We start from the raw sequence: 26494 nt of genomic DNA, 5'->3' as shown, positions 1-26494 counted from the left end.
CTGGTCCCCCATCCACGTATTCCTTGGCAGCGCGCCATTCACTGGCAGCAGGATCCTCTCTTTCTGCCGCTTGTCAATGGGACTTCCCATTGAAGACATTGCACGCTGCCGGGAAATCCGTGGACGCTGATTGCGCTGCTAGGGGGAAAAGAGAATACTTTTTTAAAAAATTTTAATTAAAAAAATTTAAAATAAATTTAGAGTACCCAATTCATTTTTTCCAATTAAGGGGAATTTAGCGTGGCAAATCCACCTACTCTGCACATCTTTGGGTTGTGGGGGCGAAACCCACGCAAACACGGGTAGAATGTGCAAACTCCACACGGACAGTGAGGAAAAGAGAATCCTAATGGCTGGAGAATTCCGACCAATATATTTTGCGTGATTGACTAAATGAATTAATCCAGTCTCCGGTTGCTTTCCAACCTACATGTATAGATTTATGAATCAAATGCCATCCAATGCCTGTGTCATGCCACCCATATACATGGAATCTTGTCTGTATTGGGTTGTGGTGGACCATTATTGCGAAGAGATGACACAATTTCAGATCATCTCGGAATTTGAGTAAATGCAATTGTAATGAGTAGAAACAGAGCAAGCGCAAATATGGAGAGTACAAGGAAAATTTATGTCCTTAAATTAACATGAAGCAAAATAGCTGCACAACCGTGGTTTATTTAATCAGTGAAATGCTTAATTTATCATCAAAATTTTTTAAAGAAATAATGTAGAACTAAAATCTCGATTGATAAATCTGTGCACTTTCTCCTTCTCTTCTGACAAGCACTGGCTCCCATGCAACACTTCTTGAAGATGGCTGACAGGTCCATTATCTTTTCATTAGTTTGACATACATGTTTAGGAAACCCTTCACATCTTTCAGTTCGTTACAGTCAAAATGCGCGGTCAGTTTTCTCAGGCCTGATTTCTGAGGGGTAAAATTTACCCTCAACCTCACCTCCTGACCTGGTGCAATCATTACCCTGAAAGAAACAGAGAGGGGAGTTACCAGATATCTTTATTCCGTGAATTAAATGTGTGGCATCCATTATTGAGTCGGTAATCATTCAAATTCAACTGGTGCCAGACAAATAGAAAATCACCAGCCAACCAGTTTGGTGTGCTCAATATTCTGCTTCGTGTCATTGAGGCTGTACCAGCAAGACGTGAACTGCATCATCCGTCTGCATTCTCAGGGAAACTCGGGGTGAAAATTAATTGTGACCGAAAGATCCTGAGAATGCATTTTTAAATAAAACCCAATAGGAAATTAAACATCACTATGCAGTCACATTTATCTTTGTATGAGTTTTGTCTCAATATGTCTGAAAATTCTTCCACATTCTTTATGGAAACAAATAGCAGCGCAGGAAAACCAGGTGCCAGGGGCTGGATTCTCCGTTTTGGAGACTAAGGAAAACTGGCACAAAATGGCCACCGATTCGCCATTTTGTTGGGGACTAGCAGGGAGGCAACATAGAGCTCGCAACTCTAGCTGCCGATAAGGCCCTCAGCATTTCCGGGTCCATATCCACGCATGTGCACGGCAGCGGCCTGAAGCGGTCGCGCCATGCTCCATGGCGGACTCAGTCCGCGGACTCAGGCCGTAAAAATTGTACCCCCCTATGGCCGCTCGACCACCCCAGACCGGCCCCCTACTGTGCCCCCAGCCCCAAATGGAGCCCTCTCTGCCACGGATCAGCCCACCCAGACAATGGTGGCGCCGGACTGAGTCCACAGCCGGTACGCTAAGTTCACGACGGGTAAGATCATGAGAGTCCCACAGCATCGGGAACTCGGCAGGTTGGGACGGAGCATCGTGGGGCGGGCCTCAGGCTTGGATACGTTGCACGGCATAGTCCTGCAGAATGCTGCTTTTCAGGAGGCGGAGAATCGCAAAAGCGACGCCGCCTCCGATATTGGCGTCATCGGAGATTCTCCACCCCTTTGCCGAGCATGATTTTGCGCATCCGGGAGCAGGGAGTCCAGTCCCAGGAGTTTGGGAATCTGCTTTTTCCTGTCCTCACTCCATGTGCACTGGGAGAACACTTTTACAGAGTGGCATTTGTTCTGTGAAAGCTCGGTCTACTTCAGTCTAAATCCATCTCTGCTCTGCAATTTTGAGAGAGAAAGTGCAGGTTGTAAGGCCATTTGGGCCTATCAAGTTGGTGCTGGCTCTCTAAAAGACCACTCCAATTAGTCCTACCTTCCTGCTCTTTCACTGTCGTGGCAATTCTTTCTTTTTCATGTGTTTATCCAATTCTCCTCTGACAGTTACCGTTGAACAGGCTCCCGTCACCCATTCCGCTTGCGAGAGGTTGTGTTCAATGGTTGGTCAATCAATAACTAAAGTACAGATTTACGACAGAATTTACTGGCTGTTCACATTGGTGGGGTCCTCTGGTCCCACCGACTGGACACCACTCTCCCCTGCCCCCCTTCGGGTTTCCCGGGCTGCATTCAACGGAAAATCCCATTGACAACAGCCAGACCAGCTGTTACCGCTGGTGGGCTGCCGCTGCCACTGAAAATCACACAGCAGGTTGCGCAGAAAGTCCCGCCTCCGCCACCGAAAATCATGCGGCAGGTTGCGCAGAAAATCCCGCCTCTACAATATCACGTGGCAGGTTGCGCAGAAAATCCCACCCATGGTATTATCACTAGACAAGCAAAAGAGGAAGTTAAAATAAGCTTCTGCTTGAAATGGCTCATTAAGGTTTTCAACTTGTTATCACAACTGTCTATTGAAGCAGAGGCTGTCTGATGCACCGTCAATTACCACAAGACGAGAATGGTGAAACAATCGAGGCTTTATTGCACAAGATGTTGTGCCTCCTGTAGCTGGAACCAGAATGGCTGCAGCGCAGGAGAGCACAGACTTTTCTATGCCACTTGCTGGGAGGAGCCAGCAGGCAGGGATTTACTGTAGTACTTGTAATACACGGGCAGTGCCGTAATACATACAACATATCACTCGTGGTGTTTACCACACTGTCACAACACTTTAAGAGGATTTTGGATCAATGTCAGAGAAGGAATAATTAAAAAACAAATCAGCAAAAGGAAGGGAAATTAAATTTGACTGAGTGGGTCAATCTGACACATGTGTGAAGAAGTAATTTTTAAATGTGGACAGCGAAGGAGGCACAGCAGTAATTAGAAAATGTTTTGAGACTTCCGGTGGTGGCCATGGAGTGAATGGTCGCTTATTTGGTTGCTCCCGCTCGTGGTGGACCTTTTGGACCTTTTTCCCAGCGACAACAGAGCAGCTGGGGGTCTTTCTCCACGAAAGCTTTGCTCAGCAAAGGAAGGAACACGCGGATCCGATTAAGATGGGGATTGAGCATGTGGAGCAGAGATTGGAAGCCCAGGGTCAAGCGATTCAGAAGGTCGAGGAGATGGTGGCTGGGCACAATGAGCAGCTAGCCGCGATGGCGGTGGAGATAGAGGTGATGATGGAACACGAGAAGAAGCTGCAAGAGGAAGTGGAGGATTTGGAGAACAGGTTGCGCAGGCAGAACCTAAGGATTGTTGGCCTTCCAGTTGACAGCGAGGGATCGGACGCAGGGACATATGTGGCATGGATATTCGAGAAGCTGCTGGTGGAAGATGCGTTTGCCCAACCCTTGGAGGCGGACAGGACGCACCGCGCGCTGATTAGGAAGCTGCTGAGGAATGAGCTGCCGAAGGCGATGATGGTACGAATGCACCAGTTCCTGGACAAGGAATAGATCTTGAGGTGGGCCAGGCAGACAAGGAGCTACATATGGGACGGCAACGAGCTGCGTATTTACTTGGACTTGGGTGCAGAACTGGCCAAAAGGGCGAGTTTCAATAAGGTGAAATCGGCCCTCTTTAAGGGGGTGAAGTTCGGCATGCGGTATCCAACGCATTTGTGGGTCACATATGAGGGCCAGGAACTTTATTTTGGATTGCCAGATGAGGCGATGGACTTTGTTAAGGACAGGGGCTGGCAGGTGGTGGAGGACATTGAATTTGGGGATGTGGTAAATCACGTTATTGCATTATATGTATTGTATTGTATTGTGCATGCCTGGGCTTGTCCAGGCTGGCTCCGCCTCGGGCTTCTGTATAAAGGTGGTTATGTGAGGGCCACGAAGAATCCAGCATCAGTTTTCAGGATACAAAGAAATAACATTTATTTACAAATTAACATATATATATATATACACACAACAGCAGCAACAACTTCTCTTGCTGCCAAACTCCTCTCCTCCTGGTTCCAAACTGGCCAGCTCTATTCATGCAGGGAGTCTGCTAATGATTTCTCCGCCCCCTCATTGGGGAAGCTCATACTCCCATAGGATTGTTAGATTGTCATTAGTCCCCAGCCAATGGTAAGCAGGCAGGTTATAACATCCCTCCCCCCCAAAGTCCAAGGAATCCACCGAAGACCCTGGCGAAGGAGGGCGTCGGACTCGTTTTGCCGCAGGCCGGACACCATTTGCGCAAGGCGCTGGATCAGGTGGCGTGTAACGAGATGGAGGCCGGCACTTCCGTGATGAACGATGTAACGGTTGTACATCCACGGCCCATCGGCCAGAGGATTCCCCCTCTGAGGTGTCTTGTGTCTAGATCCCGGAGTCTGAGTCTGCTGCCTCCGTCATCTCGGTGTCTTTATCTCCACGCGGTTCTGTTACGACCTGCGCAGGCTTTGAGTGAGGCACCAGAGGAAGATTGTGAGGAATACTTTCCATTGTGTCTGGTCTCTGCGGCTGTAGGAATGAGCTCCTGGGGCGGGCAATCTTTGGCAGGGATAGTCTTCCAGACCAAACATGGTCTACATGTTTGCGCTAGAGACGACCCTGGGCTTGCACCTGGTAAGAGATAGGGCCCGTTTGGCGAAAGATTACGCCAGGGACCCACTGGGCACCACCAGCAAAATTCTGAACGAACACTGGGTCACCGGGCGTAAACTGCCGAATCGGCCGATGCCGAGAAAAACCATGTCCCTCCTGTTCTTGTGTGTGGCGTACCTTTGCGCCAATGTCCGGGAAAACCATGCTAAGGCGGGTGCGAAGTCTCCGGCCCATTAGGAGCTCTGTGGGAGCTACCCCAGTCACCGCATGGAGGGTGGTCCTATATGCAAACAAAAACCGAGCCAGTCTCGTGTCCATCGACCCGGAAGATTGCTTCTTTAGGCCTCGGTTGAATGTCTGCACTGCGCGCTCCGCCAACCCATTTGAAGCCGGGTGGTAAGGGGCAGTGCGGATATGGCGTATAACATTCATCTTCATGAACCTTGCAAACTCCTCACTTGTGAACGGAGTGCCATTGTCCGTGACCAGCACCTCGGGGAGGCCATGCGTACTGAAAGACAAACGCATCTTCTTGATTGTTGCGCAGGACGTTGTGCCTCCCATCTTATGCACCTCTAGCCATTTAGACTGGGCGTCGATTAATAGTAGGAACATGGATCCTTGAAAAGGGCCGGCGAAATCCGCATGCAAGCGCGCACAAGGCCGCCCTGGCCATTCCCAGTGATGTAGGGGCACGGCCGGCGGAAGCTTCTGATGCTCCTGACAAATGGAGCAGTTTTGGGCCACCTTCTCAATGTCGGTGTCGAGGCCTGGCCACCAGACATAACTCCGGGCCAACATTTTCATTTTAGTCACACCTGGATGCCCATTGTGCAAGTCTCTCAGTATCAGCCCCTGTCCTTTTTCCGGGACAATCACACGCGTCCCCCACAAAAGGATGCCGTCTTCCACGCTGAATTCGGACAGCTTGGAGGAAAATGCCCGCAACTCGCCTGGGAGTTGTCTATGCTGCCCTCCATACAGGACTATGTGCCGAACCCTTTGACAGGACTGGCTCTGTCTGGGTCCACTCACGGATCTGTGATACCGTGACAGGCAAGGTGTCCATAAAATTTACGGTAGCAACCACCTCACCGGTCATGGGGGTCGACATGGGGCCGGTCGATAAAGGCAATCGGCTCAGTGCATCGGCATTCCCTATCTGGGTTCCTAGTTTGTGTTCCAGAGAATACTCGTATGCAGCGAGCAACAAAGCCCAGCGCTGGATCCGTGTGGAAGCAATGGGCGGTATTGGCTTATCCTCTCTGAAAAGTCCCAGCAGAGGTTTATGATCAGTTACGATAGTGAAGTGGTGGCCATATACGTACTGGTGGAAACGTTTCACCACAAAGACCACTGCCAGGCCCTCCTTCTCGATCTGCGCGTACCTTTTTTCCGCTGCAGTCAATGTGCGGGAGGCGAAAGCTATCGGCCGCTCGGCCGCTCGGCCCCGTTCTCCATCTTGTGGGACAGGACGGCCCCAATACCATATGGGGATGCATCACATGTGACGAGCAAAGGCTTTCCAGGATCATAGTGGGTTAGCAACCCAGAAGACGACAATTGTTGTTTTACCCGCCGGAAAGTGGTTTCTTTCTGCTGACCCCAAACCCAGGTGTGATTCTTCTTTAGCAGAAGGTGCAACGGGGCCAGCGTAGTTGCCAGATTGGGGAGGAACTTTCCGTAATAGTTTACGAGGCCGAGAAACGAATGAAGACGCAAAGTGTCAGTCGGGGCGGGGGCCTGTTGAGTCGCGCGCACCTTCTCTGCGACAGGTTGCAAACCTTCGCAGTCCACCTGATAACCCAGGTAGACTACTTCCTTCGACTGAAAAACGCACTTTGTGCGACGTAAACGGACCCCAGTCTCTGAAAAGCGCCTAAGGACAGCTTCCAAATTTTCTAAATGTTCCTCCTCCGACGCCCCTGTGATCAAAACGTCATCTAAGTAAACAGCAACACGCGGTAAACCTCTCAAAATGCCCTCCATGACACGTTGAAAAATAGTGCAGGCAGAGGATACTCCAAAGGGCAAACGTGTATATTCATACAGGCCCCGGTGTGTATTGATCATTACATATGGCCGGGAGGCAGGGTCCAGCTCCAACTGTAGGTAGGCGTGACTCATATCTAATTTTGTGAACGAGAGTCAGCCTGCAAGCTTCACGTAGAGATCCTCTATGCGAGGCACTGGGTATCGGTCGAGTTGGGAAGCCGTATTCACTGTATGTTTATAGCCGCTGCACAAACGAACTGTGGCATCTGGCTTCATTACAGGTACAATTGGTGCTGCCCAGTCAGCGAAACGGACGGGCCTGATGATACCCAAAGTCTCCAAACGAGTGAGCTCCCCTTCTACCTTCTCGAGCAAGGCGTAAGGCACCGGGCGCGCCCGGAAATAGCGCGGCGTGGCTCCTGGTTCGACTTGGATACGGGCTACAGCCCCTTTTATTTTCCCCAAACCGGGCTGGAAAACATCTGGGTATCGTCCTAGCACCTCCGTCAACCCTCCAGAAACTGTTTGGAGGATGTGCTGCCTCTGCAACCGCAAATGGCGCAACCAGTCTCGACCCAACAGGCTGGGCCCATGGCCGCACGCCACGATAAGTGGGAAACGCCCCTCCTGGCATCCATAAACAACAGGGGTCATCATAATTCCTGCAATGTCCAATGGTTCCCCCGTATAGGTGGCCAACCTGGCCTGTGTGTCAGTTAATGTAAGGGTCTGTATACCCTTCTTGATGCGGTCGAATGTCCTCTGGGCGATCACGGAGATCGCTGCGCCAATGTCCAACTCCATCTCAAGCGGGTGACCATTGACCAGTACTGTCACTTTAATGGGGGCCACACGGGGAGCTGCCAGACAATGCAGCTGCAGGCAGTCATCCTCCGTCTCCACGTCCTCGGGAGTAGTCGCCGCAGGTTCATCCAAAAGAAAGGTACGGACCCTCAGCTGGCCCCAGTTTCGGTCAGAACGACGGCGCCTCTGGCGCCCCGCATGACCGGCGTCCGTGACGGGGTCGACGCCTGCAAGTCTGACACGGACATGGCTCCTCATCCATTGGTTCTGGAGAAGGCTCCCTTCGGGGAGGAATGTCTGAAGGCCACTGGCGTCGATCCGGACGTCGCCTTTCCTAAGGTACCGCAGGGGTGCGGGGGATGCTTTCGGACGGAAGGGGTTGCGCCCCAAGGCATGCACATCCATTCCCTGTAACTCCTGCACTCCTCGTTCTGCACTCTCTCGGGACAATACTATTTGAATGGCCCGTTGAAAAGTCAATGTTGGCTCGGCTAACAACTTTCTCTGGGTGGCCGCATTGTTAATACCGCAAACCAAATGGTCGCGTAACATTTCTGACAAGGTCTCACCATAGTCACAATACTCCGCAATCCTGTGTAGCCTGGATTGAAAGTCGGCAAGGGATTCTCCTGGGGTCCTCTCAGCGGTATTAAACAGGTAACGTTGGACAATCGTGGATGGGGTTGGGTTAAAATGTTGCCCCACTAAGTTCACAAGTTCATCAAACGTTTTGGAGTCTGGCGCAGCTGGGTACGTAAGGCTCCTAATCACCCAAAACGTATGCGGGCCGCAGGCGGTGAGCAATATGACCACCTGGCGCTCGTTACCGGTGATGTTGTTTGCCCGGAAATAGTAACGCATCCTTTGTGCTGTACCAGGTTCCAGCTTTCCAGCGCAGCATCAAAAACATCCAAACGTCCACACAGAGGCATGGTGTAATAGAAAACAACTTCCAACCTGTGTCCAACAAAAATCCAGGGAGGTGGCTTCAGCAGTGTAGACAGCTATTCACTTTAACCCTCGACGCCAGTTTTGTGAGGGCCACGAAGAATCCAGCACGAGTTTTCAGGATACAAAGAAATAACATTTATTTACAAATTAACATATATATATGTGGTGATATGAGTGGGAGCACTGCCATTGGTGCAGAGCATTGGTTTCCCATTGGCTCTGGCTGGTCATGTGCCTCTCGTCTGATTGGCTGGGACTAGTCATGTGACTGCTCACCAATTGGCCGAGAGGCAAGTAGACCCTGCCTCCGAGGCGGGGTATAAGTACCCAGGTTTCCTGGCAGTCGGCCTTTCTCTGTAGTCGACCACCGGGCTAACAACTAGCTGATTAAAGCCACAGTTTGGATCTTCATCGTGTCTCGCTTCCAATTGATGGTACATCAATATATACAACAGCAGCAACAACTTCTCTTGCTGCCAAACTCCTCTCCTCCTGGTTCCAAACTGGCCAGCTCTATTCATGCAGGGAGTCTGCTAATGATTTCTCCGCCCCCCCTCATTGGGGAAGCTCATACTCCCATAGGATTGTTAGATTGTCATTAGTCCCCAGCCAATGGTAAGCAGGCAGGTTATAACATCCCTCCCCCCCAAAGTCCAAGGAATCCACCGAAGACCCTGGCGAAGGAGGGCGTCGGACTCGTTTTGCCGCAGGCCGGACACCATTTGCGCAAGGCGCTGGATCAGGTGGCGTGTAACGAGATGGAGGCCGGCACTTCCGTGATGAACGACGTAACGGTTGTACATCCACGGCCCATCGGCCAGAGGATTCCCCCTCTGAGGTGTCTTGTGTCTAGATCCCGGAGTCTGAGTCTGCTGCCTCCGTCATCTCGGTGTCTTTATCTCCACGCGGTTCTGTTACGACCTGCGCAGGCTTTGAGTGAGGCACCAGAGGAAGATTGTGAGGAATACTTTCCATTGTGTCTGGTCTCTGCGGCTGTAGGAATGAGCTCCTGGGGCGGGCAATCTTTGGCAGGGATAGTCTTCCAGACCAAACATGGTCTACATGTTTGCGCTAGAGACGACCCTGGGCTTGCACCTGGTAAGAGATAGGGCCCGTTTGGCGAAAGATTACGCCAGGGACCCACTGGGCACCACCAGCAAAATTCCGAACGAACACTGGGTCACCGGGCGTAAACTGCCGAATCGGCCGATGCCGAGAAAAACCATGTCCCTCCTGTTCTTGTGTGTGGCGTACCTTTGCGCCAATGTCCGGGAAAACCATGCTAAGGCGGGTGCGAAGTCTCCGGCCCATTAGGAGCTCTGTGGGAGCTACCCCAGTCACCGTATGGAGGGTGGTCCTATATGCAAACAAAAACCGAGCCAGTCTCGTGTCCATCGACCCGGAAGATTGCTTCTTTAGGCCTCGGTTGAATGTCTGCACTGCGCGCTCCGCCAACCCATTTGAAGCCGGGTGGTAAGGGGCAGTGCGGATATGGCGTATAACATTCATCTTCATGAACCTTGCAAACTCCTCACTTGTGAACGGAGTGCCATTGTCCGTGACCAGCACCTCGGGGAGGCCATGCGTACTGAAAGACAAACGCATCTTCTCAATTGTTGCGCAGGACGTTGTGCCTCCCATCTTATGCACCTCTAGCCATTTAGACTGGGCGTCGATTAATAGTAGGAACATGGATCCTTGAAAAGGGCCGGCGAAATCCGCATGCAAGCGCGCACAAGGCCGCCCTGGCCATTCCCAGTGATGTAGGGGCACGGCCGGCGGAAACTTCTGATGCTCCTGACAAATGGAGCAGTTTTGGGCCACCTTCTCAATGTCGGTGTCGAGGACTGGCCACCAGACATAACTCCGGGCCAACATTTTCATTTTAGTCACACCTGGATGCCCATTGTGCAAGTCTCTCAGTATCAGCCCCTGTCCTTTTTCCGGGACAATCACACGCGTCCCCCACAAAAGGATGCCGTCTTCCACACTGAATTCGGACAGCTTGGAGGAAAATGCCCGCAACTCGCCTGGGAGTTGTCTATGCTGCCCTCCATACAGGACTATGTGCCGAACCTTTGACAGGACTGGCTCTGTCTGGGTCCACTCACGGATCTGGGATACCGTGACAGGCAAGGTATCCATAAAATTTAGGGTAGCAACCACCTCACCGGTCATGGGGGTCGACATGGGGCCGGTCGATAAAGGCAATCGGCTCAGTGCATCGGCATTCCCTATCTGGGTTCCTAGTTTGTGTTCCAGAGAATACTCATATGCAGCGAGCAACAAAGCCCAGCGCTGGATCCGTGTGGAAGCAATGGGCGGTATTGGCTTATCCTCTCTGAAAAGTCCCAGCAGAGGTTTATGATCAGTTACGATAGTGAAGTGGTGGCCATATACGTACCGGTGGAAACGTTTCACCGCAAAGACCACTGCCAGGCCCTCCTTCTCGATCTGCGCGTACCTTTTTTCCGCTGCAGTCAATATGCGGGAGGCGAAAGCTATCGGCCGCTCGGCCGCTCGGCCCCGTTCTCCATCTTGTGGGACAGGACGGCCCCAATACCATACGGGGATGCATCACATGTAACGAGAAAAGGCTTTCCAGGATCATAGTGGGTTAGCAACCCAGAAGACGACAATTGTTGTTTTACCCGCTGGAAAGTGGTTTCTTGCTGCTGACCCCAAACCCAGGTGTGATTCTTCTTTAGCAGAAGGTGCAATGGGGCCAGCGTAGTTGCCAGATTGGGGAGGAACTTTCCGTAATAGTTCACGAGGCCGAGAAACGAATGAAGACGCAAAGTGTCAGTCGGGGCGGGGGCCTGTTGAGTCGCGCGCACCTTCTCTGCGACGGGTTGCAAACCTTCGCAGTCCACCTGATAACCCAGGTAGACTACATCCTTCGACTGAAAATCGCACTTTGTGCGATGTAAACGGACTCCAGCCTCTGAAAAGCGCCTAAGGACAGCCTCCAAATTTTCTAAATGTTCCTGCTCCGACGCCCCTGTGATCAAAACGTCATCTAAGTAAACAGCAACACGCGGTAAACCTCTCAAAATGCCCTCCATGACACGTTGAAAAATAGCGCAGGCAGAGGATACTCCAAAGGGCAAACGTGTATATTCATACAGGCCCCGGTGTGTATTAATCATTACATATGGCCGGGAGGCAGGGTCCAGCTCCAACTGTAGGTAGGCGTGACTCATATCTAATTTTGTGAACGAGAGTCCGCCTGCAAGCTTCGCGTAGAGATCCTCTATGCGAGGCACTGGGTATCGGTCGAGTTGGGAAGCCGTATTCACTGTATGTTTATAGCCGCTGCACAAACGAACTGTGGCATCTGGCTTCATTACAGGTACAATTGGTGCTGCCCAGTCAGCGAAACGGACGGGCCTGATGATACCCAAAGTCTCCAAACGAGTGAGCTCCCCTTCTACCTTCTCGAGCAAGGCGTAAGGCACCGGGCGGCCCGGAAATAGCGCGGCGTGGCTCCTGGTTCGACTTGGATACGGGCTACAGCCCCTTTTATTTTCCCCAAACCGGGCTGGAAGACATCTGGGTATCGTCCTAGCACCTCAGTCAACCCTCCTGAAACTGTTTGGAGGATGTGCTGCCTCTGCAACCGCAAATGGCGCAACCAGTATGACCCAACAGGCTGGGCCACCACGATAAGTGGGAAACGCCCCTCCTGGCATCCATAAACAACAGGGGTCATCATAATTCTGCAATGTCCAATGGTTCCCCTGTATAGGTGGCCAACCTGGCCTGTGTGTCAGTTAATGTAAGGGTCTGTATACCCTTCTTGATGCGGTCGAATGTCCTCTGGGCGATCACGGAGATCGCTGCGCCAATGTCCAACTCCATCTCAAGCGGGTGACCATTGACCAGTACTGTCACTTTAATGGGGGCCACACGGGGAGCTGCCAGACAATGCAGCTGCAGGCAGTCATCCTCCGTCTCCATGTCCTCAGGAGTAGTCGCCGCAGGTTCATCCAAAAGAAAGGTACGGACCCTCAGCTGGCCCCAGTTTCGGTCAGAACGACGGCGCCTCTGGCACCCCGCAGGACCGGCGTCCGCGACGGGGTCGACGCCTGCAAGTCTGACACGGACATGGCTCCTCATCCATTGGTTCTGGAGAAGGCTCCCTTCGGGGAGGAATGTCTGAAGGCCACTGGCGTCGATCCGGACGTCGCCTTTCCTAAGGTACCGCAGGGGTGCAGGGGGACGCTTTTGGATGAAAGGGGTTACGCCCCAAGGCATGCACCTCCATTCCCTGTAGCTCCTGCACTCCTCGTTCTGCACTCTCTCGGGACAATACTATTTGAATGGCCCGTTGAAAAGTCAATGTTGGCTCGGCTAACAACTTTCTCTGGGTGGCCGCATTGTTAATACCGCAAACCAAATGGTCGCGTAACATTTCTGACAAGGTCTCACCATAGTCACAATACTCCGCAATCCTGTGTAGCCTGGATTGAAAGTCGGCAAGGGATTCTCCTGGGGTCCTCTCAGCGGTATTAAACAGGTAACGTTGGACAATCGTGGATGGGGTTGGGTTAAAATGTTGCCCCACTAAGTTCACAAGTTCATCAAACGTTTTGGAGTCTGGCGCAGCTGGGTACGTAAGGCTCCTAATCACCCAAAACGTATGCGGGCCGCAGGCGGTGAGCAATATGACCACCTGGCGCTCGTTACCGGTGATGTTGTTTGCCCGGAAATAGTAACGCATCCTTTGTGTGTACCAGTTCCAGCTTTCCAGCGCAGCATCAAAAACATCCAAACGTCCACACAGAGGCATGGTGTAATAGAAAACAACTTCCAACCTGTGTCCAACAAAAATCCAGGGAGGTGGCTTCAGCAGTGTAGACAGCTATTCACTTTAACCCTCGACGCCAGTTTTGTGAGGGCCACGAAGAATCCAGCACGAGTTTTCAGGATACAAAGAAATAACATTTATTTACAAATTAACATATATATATGTGGTGATATGAGTGGGAGCACTGCCATTGGTGCAGAGCATTGGTTTCCCATTGGCTCTGGCTGGTCATGTGCCTCTCGTCTGATTGGCTGGGACTAGTCATGTGACTGCTCACCAATTGGCCGAGAGGCAAGTAGACCCTGCCTCCGAGGCGGGGTATAAGTACCCAGGTTTCCTGGCAGTCGGCCTTTCTCTGTAGTCGACCACCGGGCTAACAACTAGCTGATTAAAGCCACAGTTTGGATCTTCATCGTGTCTCGCTTCCAATTGATGGTACATCAATATATACAACAGCAGCAACAACTTCTCTTGCTGCCAAACTCCTCTCCTCCTAGTTCCAAACTGGCCAGCTCTATTTATGCAGGGAGTCTGCTAATGATTTGTCCGCCCCCCTCATTGGGGAAGCTCATTCTCCCACAGGATTGTGGGATTGTCATTAGTCCCCAGCCAATGGTAAACAGGCAGGTTATAACAGGTGGCAAGTCTCCACCTCTGGACCCAGTTCGGGTTCAGAGGCAGGAGGCTTGCTGCTCAGTGTATTTAAGCCTTAGTTACATTCATCACTCGTCGTGTGTTTTTGATGGTGTATCAATTTAATCTACTAAAGTCCTGAAGATAAACTTATCACACAAGCTTGATCGCTTGGAACTGGACCCACAAGCAGCCGATACTACAGAAACGTCTGAACACTGGCTAAGCTGCTTCGAAGCGTACCTCGCATCCTTCAATGAAGACTTCATAGACCTCCAGAAGAAGCAGGTCCTCCACACATGGCTGAGCCCAAGAGGCTTTAACTTCATCAGGGACGCCCCCTCGTATGCAGAGGCAATAACGCTGCGAAAGGGACAATACTTGAAATCCGTTAACTAGGTATGCATAGGATCTCGTCGCCACAAGATGGCATCACTTGCAGAATTCCTGCGTGCCTTGCGCATCCTCTGCTGGAACTGTGACTGCCGGGCGATATCGGCTACCCAGCAAGCGGAACTGCTGATCAGGGGCTAGTTTAGCAGACTGGGCTAAATTGCTGGCTTTTAAAGCAGACAAAGGCAGGCCAGCGGCACGGTTCAATTCCTGTACCAGCCACCCCGAACAGGTGCCGGAATGTGGCAACTAGGGGCTTTTCACAGTAACTTCATTGAAGCCTACTCGTGACAATAAGCGATTTTCATTTCATTTCATTATGCTGCGGTTACTAGAAGGGGGGATGCTCGGCCTCTCAGAGACAGTAAAACTCTCCAACTCACTGGAGGTGGCCTCCCAGAATATGGGGGCCTACACCTCCGACCGCGCGGCACCCTCATGGGCGCAGCCATCGACCGACCCGGGAGCGACGCAAGCCTGCGCCGCACAGCGGCCTGCCAACGCCGAAGGCCTGAGGTGCTATTTCTGCGGCCAGGGTACTCACCCCAGGCAACACTGCCCAGCACGGAACGCAACTTGTAACGGCTGTGGGAAGAAGGGCCACTTCACAAAAGCCTGCCAGGAACGATTCACCCCTAAATCTTCTTGGCCCAGTAGCGCTGCCTGTTGGAGCACCCCCAGCTGCCGTGCCACCCGCCATGTGCACCACCATCTTCGCCGCCATCTTTAATTTCACCCGCCACGTGCAACCCACGGGGTTGACCATCTTGGACGCCATCGCCACTGCCACCCGCCACGCGTGACCCATGGGGCCACCATCTTGGACAACATCACCGATGCCACCCGCCACGCACGACTCATGGGGGCCGCCATCTTGGGACCACTCCGCAGCCTCCAGGGCGTCCAGCTCTCCTGACCGTACGCTGGCCGCCGCTACCTCCGATCAGCCGACCGATCGCCTTCTGACCCTCGCCTCCGTCACACTTGATCAGTCCCAGCTGCACCACCTCACGAAGTCCACGATGACCGTCCGGATCAATGGGCATGAGACGGCCTGCCTTTTCGACTCCGGGAGCACAGACAGCTTCATACACCCAGATACAGTAAGGCGCTGCTCCCTCCACATCCTACCCGTGACCCAGAAAATCTCCTTGGCTTCCGGATCCCACGCAGTAGAAATCCGGGGTACTGTGTTGCGACCCTCACTGTACAAGGCTTTGAGTACACCAACTCTAAGCTCTACATCCTCCCCCATCTCTGCACTGGCCTTTTACTGGGGCTCGACTTCCAGTGCCATCTCCAGAGACTTACTTTAAAGTTCACCGGACCCCTGCCCCCCTTCACCGTCTGTAGCCTCGCAACCCTTAAGGTCACCCCACCCTCCCTCTTCGCAAACCTAACCCTGGACTGTAAGCCCATCGCAAACAGAAGCAGACGCTACAGTGCCCGGGACCAGGGCCGGCTCAAGGCACCGGCAACTCGGGCGACTGCCCGGGGCGCCATGTGCTCGGGGGCGCCAGAGACTCGGGTCCCGCGCATGCGCAGTTGGGCCGGTGCCAACCAGCGCATTCGCGGTGGCCGCCCGCCCCCAGGGTGGCCCCCCGGCTCGGTCCGCCCCCCCCGCTCAGTCCCCCCCGCCCCGCCCTCGGGTCCGCCCCCCCGCCCCGCCCTCGGGTCCGCCCCCCCGCCCCACCCTCGGGTCCGCCCCCCGCCCCGCCCTCGGGTCCGCCCCCGCGCCCCGCCCTCGTGTCCGCCCCCCCGCGTCCGCCCCTCCGCGTGTCCGCCCCCCTCTCGGGTCCGCCCCCCCGCCCCGCCCTCGGGTCCGCCCCCCCGCCCCGCCCCGCCCTCGGGTCCGCCCCCCCTTCGGGTCCGCCCCCCCGCGTCCGCCCCCCCCTCGGGTCCGCCCCCCCGCGCCCTCGGGTCCGCCCCCCCTTTGGGTCCGCCCCCCCCGCCCCCCCTCGTGTCCCCCCCCTCGCCTCGCCCCCCCCGCCCCTCCTCGCCTCGCCCCCCCCCCCTCCTCCCTCGGCCTCGCCCCCCCCCCGCCCCGCCTCCCTCGCCGCCGCCCCCCTCCGCCCCCCCCGCCCTTCCTCCGCTCGCCCCCCCCTCCCGGGCCCGCCCCCCCGCCCCCCCCCCCCTCGCCCCCCGCCGCCCCCCCTCCCCTCGCCCCCCGACCCCCCCCCCCCCCCCCCTCCCCCCCCCCCCGCCCCCCGCCCCCCCACTCCCCCCCCGGCCCCTCCCCCCCCACCCCCTCCCCCCCCCGGCCCCCCCCCCCCCCCTCCCCCCCGCCCCACCCTCCCCCCCCCCCCGGGCCTCCCCCCCCCCCTCCCCGCCCCCCCGCCCCTCCTCGCCTCGCCCCACCGCCCCTCCTCGGCCTCGCCCCCCCGCCCCCCCCCTCGCCCCCCCGACCCCCCCGCCCGCCCCCCCACCCCCCCGCCCCCCCCTCCCCCCCCCCCCCCCCCCCCGGCCCCCCCCCCCCCCCCCCCCCCCCCCCCCCCCCCCCCCCCCCCCCCCCCCCCAAGGGCGCCGAAGTTCAGCTTGCCCGGGGCGCCAGCAACCCTAGAGCCGGCGCTGCCCGGGACAGGGCCTTTATCAGGTCGGAGGTCCAGCGACTCCTGTGAGAGGGGATCATTGAGGCTAGTAACAGCCCCTGGAGAGCCCAAGTGGTGGTCATCAAGACTAGGAAGAAGCTGCGGATGGTCATCGATTACAGCCAGACTATTAACCGGTACATGCAGCTCAATGCGTACCCCCTCCCCCGCATAGCTGACATAGTCAATCAGATTGCGCAGTATCGAGTCTTCTCCACAGTCGTCTTGAGGTCCGCATACCACCAGCTCCCTAGCCGCCCGAAGGACCGCCAATACACTGCCTTCGAGGCAGATGGCCGCCTCTACCACTTCCTCAGGGTACCCTTCGGTGTTACCACGGGGTCTCGGTCTTCCAAAGAGAAATGGACCGAATGGTTGACCAGTACGGGCTGCGGGCCACTTTCCCGTATTCAGATAATGTCACCATCTGCGGCCATGACCAGCAGGACCATGACGAGAACCTCCGGCGCTTCCTTCAGACTGCTAAACTCCTGAATCTAACCTATAACAGAGAGAAATGCGTCTTCCCATAACCCGCCTAGCCATCCTCGACTACGTTATGGAACACGGAGTCCTAGGGTCCGACCCCGACCGCATGCGCCCCCTCCTGGAAGTCCCCCTCCCCCATTGCTCCAAGACCCTGAAGAGATGCCTCGGGTTCTTCTCGTACTATGCCTAGTGGGTCGCCAACTATGCGGACAAGGCCTATCCAGTGATCAAATCCATCATTTGTCCCCTGAGGACTGAGGCCCGATTGGCCTTCAATTGCACCAAGGCAGATATTTCCAAAGCCGCAATGCACGCTGTGCACAAGTCCATCCCATTCCAAGTGGAGAGCGAGGTGTCCGCCTTTGCTCTGGCCACTACACTCAACCAGGCGGGCAGGCCCGTGGCTTTCTTCTCTTGTACCCTCCGTGCCTCTGAAATTCGACATTCCTCTGTCAAAAAGGAAGCCCAAGCCATCGTAGAAGCTGTGAGACATTGGAGGCATTACCTGGCCAGCAGGCGATTCCTCACAGTGAGGCACTCTCCTCACTGACCAACCGTCGGTTGCTTTTATGTTCAATAACACACAGCGGGGCAAGATCAAGAATGACAAGATTCTGAGGTGGAGGATCGAGTTCTCCACCGACAGCTATGATATCTTGTATCGACCCAGGAAGCTCAATGAGCCCGCAAATGCCATCTCCCGCGGTACATGTGCCAGCGCACAGGAAGACCGACTCCGGGCCCTCCACAACGACCTCTGTCACCCAGGGGGTCACCCATTTTTTACACTTCATCAGGGCTCGCAACCTGCCTTACTCCATCGAGGAGGTCAGGTCCGTGACCAGGGACTGCCAGTTCTGTGTAGAGTGCAAAGCACACTTCTATCGGCCAGACAGAGCCTTAGCATTGACTTCAAGGACCCCTCCCCTCCACTGACCGTAACGTATACTTCCTCAACATCGTTGACGAGTATTCAAGATTCCCCTTCGCCATCCCCTGCACTGACATGACCTCTGCCTCCGTTAGCAAGGCCCTGCAGTCTTTTCACCCTGTTCGGGTTCCCCGCCTACATCCACAGTGACCGGGGTTCCTCCTTTATGAGCGACAGGTTGCGTCAGTTCCTTCTCAGTGTGTTATTAAAGCGCAATGGGGGAGCAGGCAGGTGATCAGTTTGTTGAGGGGGGTTGGGTATTGATTATTTTGGTATTGTTGGGGGGGGGGGGGTATTGATTATTGATCTGTTGACAGGGGAGGGTTTGGCTCTTGGAGACAGATTGGGGGTCGATGACGGTGGGCGCCCGCGAGTGCGTCTCACGAGGTGCAGAACGCAGGCTGGAGGTTGGCCTAAGAAGGGGGTGGGTGCCCCCCGACCAGCCTGAACACATGGAAAGCGAAAGGGTTGAATGGGCCGGTCAAGATGGCTCGCATGTTCGCGCATTTGAAGAGTTTGAAGGCGGACGTGGCAATGCTGCAGGAGACATACCTGAGGGTAGTGGGCGAGGCGAGGCTGAGGAAGGGGTGGGGTGGGCAGGTATTCCATTCGCGCTGAGACTCTAAAACTAGTGGGATAGTGATGTTGATAAATAAGTGGGTATTATTCGAGGTAGGGAGCATATGATGAGTGGGAAGCTGGAGGGGATGCGGTCGTATTAGTGAATATCTATGCACGGGCAAGCCACGCACAACTCCTGGGAGCGGGAAGAACAGGGGGGGACCACCAGACCCGATGCGGCCCCTCACCCTGCCAAGGCAGAGGGTCCTGAATGTGGCTGGTGGCCCAGAGAAAAGGGAGGTCGTTGGGGTGGAGTGCGGTCACAGGCGCGCAAGTGAGACCCCACTGAGCTCCCCATGACATGTGTCGGCACTGCCCCCAACCTGCCCCCGCCCAAACACCCTACTCAACCCCAGCCCGCTGTCAAATCATGCATGCCATATTTGTCTTTTTGTCTTGCAGGACCTGCCAGAGGTGGGGCCGGTCCATCCTGTCCTCCCCCGTCCCCAGCCAGTGCCAGAGCCGGTGCCTCCCCTGACAGCCGAATATTGACGGGGAAAGCAGCCCGAACACCAGCCCTCCGCCCAGACTCAGGACACCACAGACGGGGAATGACACTGACTTTCCGTCGCAGCTGTCTCCTACACCCTCCATCATCCAGTCGCAATCACAGTTTAGATGCATCCCGAGAGCCAGGGTATAAAGGCAGAGGGCACCACAGTTCCCGCTCATTCTGGGTGCTGCCTCTCAGTGGAACAAGAACTCTTCAAGTCTAGCACAGACTCACACCACGTGCTGAGAGAGTCAACTGGTTCGGACAGGCATAGGTCTCTAGTTTAAACTAGCATCATTTCAACCCGCAGTTGTCGTATGTCGATTAGTTAATAGTTAGTTAATAAAATAGAGTTGAACCTTCCTCAGTGTTGGTGTATATGTTCATCTCTCAAGTCTACACCAGCCAACACTTCATGGTGTATCTGTTGGGCGGCGGGCAGAACAGGGCAGCACCACACCACCTGGGACACCCAAGCAGCGTCCGGGCCCATCCAGGCCGGGTCACCCCAGGAGATGAGCACCAACTTGTTGTTGTACAACCTGCCCTTGTTGCAGGGCAGGCGTCACAGCAGGCCGCCTTCACTCCTGCTGTACCATGTAGAGAACCACCCAGGCATAGTGTTAGGGCCCTTAAGGCCAGAAAGTTAGACACCAGTTAGGTTGGCATGGGTGCAGGGCACAGTTTAGTCATAGGGGCTAGGGCACAGTGTATGTATTTGTTCAAAATAAACACCTGTTACCACCGTTACAACCTGTCCTGATGCTCTGTCTGATGGGTATTGGGGTGGGCTGACCTTGGATGGCCAGGGGGACAACAACCCTGTCGGAGGACCATGCTTCCCACCCTCCTCCGCGTCATTCCCCACCACCCCCCTTGCGCCCGACTGTCCCCAGCACCCCCACCCCAGGGATTTGGTGCGACCTTGAGATGGACTGGCCAGTTTGCATGCACAGATCACTCAGGTGGATGGTGCTACCATGGGCATGAGTCAGACAATTTCATACGATGTAGAGCGGCTTGTCATCATCCTCCATCCCAGTTCCGCTGCTACTATCAACCCAAGGCCACCAGCCCATAGCGCTGGAGGCATGTATAACGGAGGGGTGTGCAAGCGGGTGATTTGGCGGTGTGGGAAGCGAGGAGGTGTGAGTTTGGGATATGGTTTCCTTATCTCTGGTTATCCCCCCCCCTCCACGCTCCTCCTAGGTGAACCTGGAGGCGATCAGAGCGTCCAGTGTGCGTTGGCCCTGGTGCACACGTCGTGCGTCCTGCCCTGCCTGCCTGGGCCTCATGTCCTGCTCATCATCCCCCTCCCCCCGCATCCTCATCGGACAAGGTCTGCCCTTCCTTCTCAGCCTCCTCTTCCAGCACCTCGCACTTCTGCTGCATGATGTTGTGGAGGATGCAGCATGCCGCCACGATGCGGGCGCCCCTCTCAGCCTCATACTGGAGGGCCCCTCCGGAGCACTCCAGGCACCTGAACGGCATCTTTAGGATGCCGAAGCAACACTCGATGACACCCCTGGTCACTGTATGAGCGTCGTAGCGGGTGTCCGAGTCGGTCTGTGGCCTCTGGATTGGTGTCATGAGACACGGCCACAGCGAATAACCCTTGTCACCCAGGAGTCATCCCCGCACCTGGGGGGTGGGGGCGGGGGGTGAAGTCCTTGAACATGTCAGGGATCGCTGAGTGTGCCAGGATGAAGGAGTCGTGCGCACTGGTGGGTATTGAGCGCAGAGGTATACGCTGCACAGCTCATGGTCACAGACCAACTGTACGTTCATTGAGGGGTCTCACTTTCGGTTGTGAAGAGCGACCTATTATTTGCAGGCGCCCGTGGGCCACATGCATTCCGTCAATCACCACCTGGACCTGAGGTATCCCAACGATGATAGCGAACCCCACTGCCCAGGCATCCAGATGGGCTTGGTCCACAATGCAATGGATGTATTAATCTGCCTGGGCATATAGGGCCTCTTTAATAGCGAGGCTGTACCTGTGCACCGAGCTCTGTGAGATCCCGGACAGGTCCTCACTCAGCGACTGAATGGACCCTGTGGCATAGCAATTCAGGGCGACCATCACCTTGACGGTCATCCAGAGCGGGTGTCCTCCCCCATACCTCCGCAGTATCTGTCTGCTCAGCCGGGAGTCTCAGACTGCATTCCCAGTCCGGCAGATCCTCGAATGACAGGCACTGATGGTACTCACAGGGCCTCATTCGGTACCTCCTCTTCCTCGGCCTGTTAGGTGGCCGGCCCTCCAGCCTGGGCGGCTGCCACTTGCCCCTCTGCAGCTCGTTTCTCTGCAACCCGTTCCGCTGCTGGACGCACTGCTGCTGCCCGCTCTGCTGCTGCCCACTCTGCTGCTGCCCGCTCTGTTGCTGCCCGCTCTGCTGCTGGACGCACTGCTGCTGGCCGCTCTGCTGCTGCCCGCTCTGCTGCTGCACGCTCTGTTGCTGCACGCTCTGCTGCTGCCTGCTCTGCTGCTGGCCGCTCTGTTGCTGCCCGCTCTGTTGCTGCACGCTCTGCTGCTGGATGCACTGCTGCTGGCCGCTCTGCTGCTTCCCGCTCTGCTGCTGGACGCACTGCTGCTGTCCGCTCTGCTGCTGCACGCTCTGCTGCTGCCCGCTCTGCTGCTGCCCACTCAGCTGCTGCCCGCTCTGCTGCTGCCCGCTCTGCTGCTGCCCACTCTGCTGCTGCCCGCTCTGCTGCTGGCCGCTCTGCTGCTGCCCGCTCTGTTGCTGCCCGCTCTGTTGCTGCCCGCTCAGCTGCTGGCCGCTCTGCTGCTGGCTTCCTCCTCCTCTTCGAGCGGCTCCCACTCACACGGCTGCAGGGAAACTCACAGAGCAGCAATCATCACCAGAGGGGCCACCATTGCTGATGGAACTCCAAATGCCACTGTCTGCAGGGGGTGAAAGGCCAACATATTAGCATGGTGCATCCTCTAGTGCTCAACCAAATTCCATGGGCTACATGGTGACCCTGGTTGACACTGCGGGCTCCCGCACCATATGATCCCCCTCCCCAACCATTTCATCACCCCTGCTTCGTCTGTGTCCGGCACCGTGGTGGCCCCTGATCCTAGTGCCCATCCCTGATGCCGGGGTACCATTCGCTGGCAATGTCCTCACTGGGGGCTGCCCAGAGTGTGGCCCTGTATGGTCTGCCGGTGAGTGGCGGAAGGTTGGGTGGGGTTTTTGGGGCCAGGAGGGACGCGCTGTGGTGGAGGGGTGAGGTGCGGGGCTGGAGGGTGGGGGGGTTGGCCTACTGGTCCACCCATATGGCCAGTGTCACTGTGTAGAACCAGGGGCCGAGGTGGGTGGTCTGTGGGTGTGCAGCAAGATGGCTGCCATAATGACGGTCAGTGCAGCGGAATAGTCCCAGTCCTGTGGAGGACACCCCGGCAGCTTGGCCTGTTCCCCACAACACCCCCGGCCCTGGGAAGGGACCCCCCACCCCAGACAGCCCGCAGTCACTCCTCTCCATTTCCTACCTCCTCTCTCTCGCTCAGTAGCCACAACGCCAGGTTCACTATTTTTGAAACCACAAGTGAACGATACCGTTGGGAATTCGTCCCATCAGCAACCAAGGTCCTGGAGAATAGAGGGTCAGGCCAGCTAATGATATACCAATGGTGTATAAAAGTCGCGTGGCGAGGGCCGCAGTTACCTCATTTTCGGGGTGCCGGAGGATCCCGATTGGCGTCAAACCTGCGCCTCCCACGATTCTCCGGCCAATAGTGAAGTCCAGCTTTTGCTTTAGATGATGTTGGCTGAGCCATGGCCGGGGCTCTGGGGAGAACTCCCTTGCTCCTCTTTAATCGTTTTGTGCCCGTGAGAGGGAAGAATAGGTGCTGGTTTAACTTCTAACCAGGAAACAGCCCTTCCAACAGTGGACTATTCCCAGGGCACTGCACTGAAGTGTCAGCCTGGGTTATGTGTTCAAATCCATGAATTCGGACTTAAATCAACAATCTTCCGAATCAGAGGCAAAAATGTTTCCGAAAGCTGAAAGCTGCTGGTTCTACTTACGGACAAGGAAAGGTCTGCTCATCAGTGAGGCCGGCTCCCTCCACTACGAATTTACCATCAAACAAATTCCCTTGCATCGTATTGGTGAAGCCAATTTCTGCTGTGAGAATTTGATACTGCACTGGCTCTCCCAGGACCTGAAAGAATAATTTATTTTAATTCTTAATGAAGTGAATAAGGGGCAGATTTAGTTCTGTCCATGAAGATAGACAATTTTGAAATGTGACTATTACAATCTTCTACAATTAATAAAATAATGGGTGGGATTTTCTGACCCTTTCCACCAGCAGGAACCTCCAGTCCTGCCGAAGTCGATCCCTGTGTGTGTTTCCCGGCGGAGTGACGGGCGAGCAATGCAAATGACTATTGACGTCAGTGGGACAGGAAGATCCTGCTGACAGCCAATGGGGATCTGCCAAATCCACGGGAAACCCACTACTGCGGGGAGGGGCGGTGGGACGGAGAGCCCTGGAAAACTCCAGCCAATGTTCCTCTCTTTTTGCACACAGGAGCAAACTACAACTACACTCTAGATGTTGCCCTGTCAATAGTTTGCATGCTCCGACTTTTTTAATTTTTAGCTCCTTTGATCAAATTCCTACTCTGTTGGACAATATACAATGTTCATATTTTAAAGTGGTCCATTATAAGATGTGCCATGGGATTTGATTAAGGGCGATCTAGGTAATATTTGAGATTCAGAGCAAACATGGGATGCCACAATGGATGGAAGGATCGGTATGGTAGGAATGGAGAGTGCAAGTGTTAGGGTCGGCCAGGGAAGGATAAGGTACATCATGTGGTTGTGGCAAATATAATCGTGGGGGCACAAAAGGTGGAAGCTGAATGGGGATTGGAGGCCGGATCCAGATAGGAGTTTTCAGCTTCCTCAGGACATCAGCATTGAAGCAAAACTCAAGCCCCAGGCCCCTCTGACAGGATTTAAGCTGTGGACCTGCAAGAAAACACATGGCGGAAGGTTGGGTGGGGTTTTTGGGGCCAGGAGGGACGTGCTGTGGTGGAGGGGTGAGGTGCGGGGCTGGAGGGTGGGGGTGTTGGCCCACTGGTCCACCCATATGGCCAGTGTCACTGTGTAGAACCAGGGGCCGAGATGGGCGGTCTGTGGGTGTGCAGCAAGATGGCTGCCATAATGACGGTCAGTGCAGCGGAACAGTCCCAGTCTGTGGAGGACACCCCGGCAGCTTCCATGATGCTTTTGGCAACATTTGGATTAAACTAATGTGGTGAGATAACCACTGTAGTTATGTGTACTGCAGTAGGGGGATGTATGCCTGTACCTGTAATACAGGTTCCTCCGGTCAGCCCCTGCCGGCTAGCTCCGCCCACAGGGAGCTTGTGTATAAATATGTATGAGAGCTGCCCAGACCCTCAGTCTACAGTTGCGGATGGAGGGACAACATCGTACAGCAATAAAGCCTCTATTGTACTAGTCTCTTGGCTTTGAGTATAATTGTTAGCGCCACAACTAATTTTGTATTTTGCAATTATTTAGACATCTTTGCATGTATGGAACCAATATGATGGACACAGGGTTTATCAAAGGTTAAGGGCAAGTGAATATTATCCAGATAAAATTAGACATTGGGAATAATAATTGCTCCAAGGTGGGGAACATGTTTAATTATGCTCGTGAGTTTGGAGTATGAGTAGATTAATAGGGCGTGATTCTCCGCCTCCCACGACGCTTGGGAAAATAGCGGGAGGTCCTCCCGGCATTTTTTACGACCCTCCGCTATTCTCCCTCCCCACGCCCGCCCTGCGCCACAAATCGCCGCTCGCCGTTTTTCACGGCGAACGGCGATTCTCCGAGGCCGATGGGCTGAGTGGCCGGCCCTTCACGCCCGTTTCACCACGACAGCAACCACACCTGGTCGCTGCCGTCGTGAAACGGGCGCACTTTTTTCCCTCCGCTGCCCCGCAAGATCAAGCCGCCATGTCTTGCGGGGCGGCTGAGGGAAAAGACGGCAACTGCACATGTGCGGGTTGCCGCTGTCCAACCTGCGCATGCGCGGCTGACGTCACTGTGCGCGTCATCCGGCGAGACGCTTGGCATGCGGCCTTGACGACCGTCATCAAGGCCGCGCCGCCGAGACGCCCGGGGCCCCACTCCTAGCCCCGCCCGGTGGGGGGGGGAGAATCGGGTCCCGGGAGGGGGCGCGGACGTTGCCGTGGGTGACGACCTCTTCCACGGCAGCCTTCACGATTCTCCGCCGTTGCGGAGAATCACGCCCATAGTCTTTTGGAAAAAAATGCATGAATAAAAGTAGAAAGGCAGTCTTGGGGTCATTGACTTGTGAATGTATAAGTCATAGGCAGGAATCGTTAATATTTATAATTGGAAAAAGGGGATAAAACAGCAGTGTAAAACTGAACATTGAGAGTGATTCTCTGGAAAGATTTCAAAGCATGATAGCGAGCAGAAATACCGCGAGCTTCACGGTGCCGCGACCCAGCAAGGTCGGCAACACTATTCAACATTAATTGGTCCACTTAACAAGGCCTCACGGACTACTCGCTGCACATGAAGGCATGCAAGCCGATTCGCCAGGACCGCACCCATCAGCCACCCACTAAAAAGGTCAATCAGCACTGAAGCTGCACTTGCACAGCAAACCCCAGCCAGCTCGCAACCATGGTGCTGATAAGACCGGCCTCAAGGTTCGGCGATGTGGATCTGGCCAGGCTCTTCGATATAGCTGAGACCAGAAGGGATGTCCTGTTCACCTTGAGGGTGCCGGAGGGTGAGCCATTGCGCAGCCAGTGCTGCCTGGGACGAGATGGCACTGGCTGTAAGCTCTGGGAGCCTGACCAGGAGGAACAGCTTTCAGTGCCGTAAGAATGTCAACAACCTACATCGGGCAGCATGGGTGAGTAGACAGCAATGCCCCCCCTCCCCACCTCCGGA

At 55.0% G+C, this 26494-nt stretch overlaps 1 protein-coding gene across 1 annotated transcript; it reads right to left on the bottom strand.

The window, feature by feature from the left end:
• Positions 1-774: 774 nt before the first annotated feature.
• On the bottom strand, positions 775-23889 carry LOC119969439 (protein-glutamine gamma-glutamyltransferase 2-like). The gene is made up of 3 exons (XM_038803074.1): positions 23844-23889; positions 23569-23705; positions 775-986 (listed from the first exon to the last, which is right to left on the bottom strand). Exons 2-3 carry the CDS (start codon positions 23643-23645, stop codon positions 833-835), a joined length of 231 nt encoding a protein of 76 aa, XP_038659002.1. The 5' UTR covers positions 23646-23705; positions 23844-23889; the 3' UTR covers positions 775-832.
• Positions 23890-26494: the final 2605 nt, after the last annotated feature.

This window comes from Scyliorhinus canicula, chromosome 7 (genome assembly GCF_902713615.1).
Source record: "Scyliorhinus canicula chromosome 7, sScyCan1.1, whole genome shotgun sequence".
NCBI classification, from domain to species: Eukaryota; Metazoa; Chordata; class Chondrichthyes; order Carcharhiniformes; family Scyliorhinidae; genus Scyliorhinus; species Scyliorhinus canicula.
Note: the sequence above shows the minus strand (reverse complement) of the source record. Positions and strands in the feature narration are given on the sequence as shown.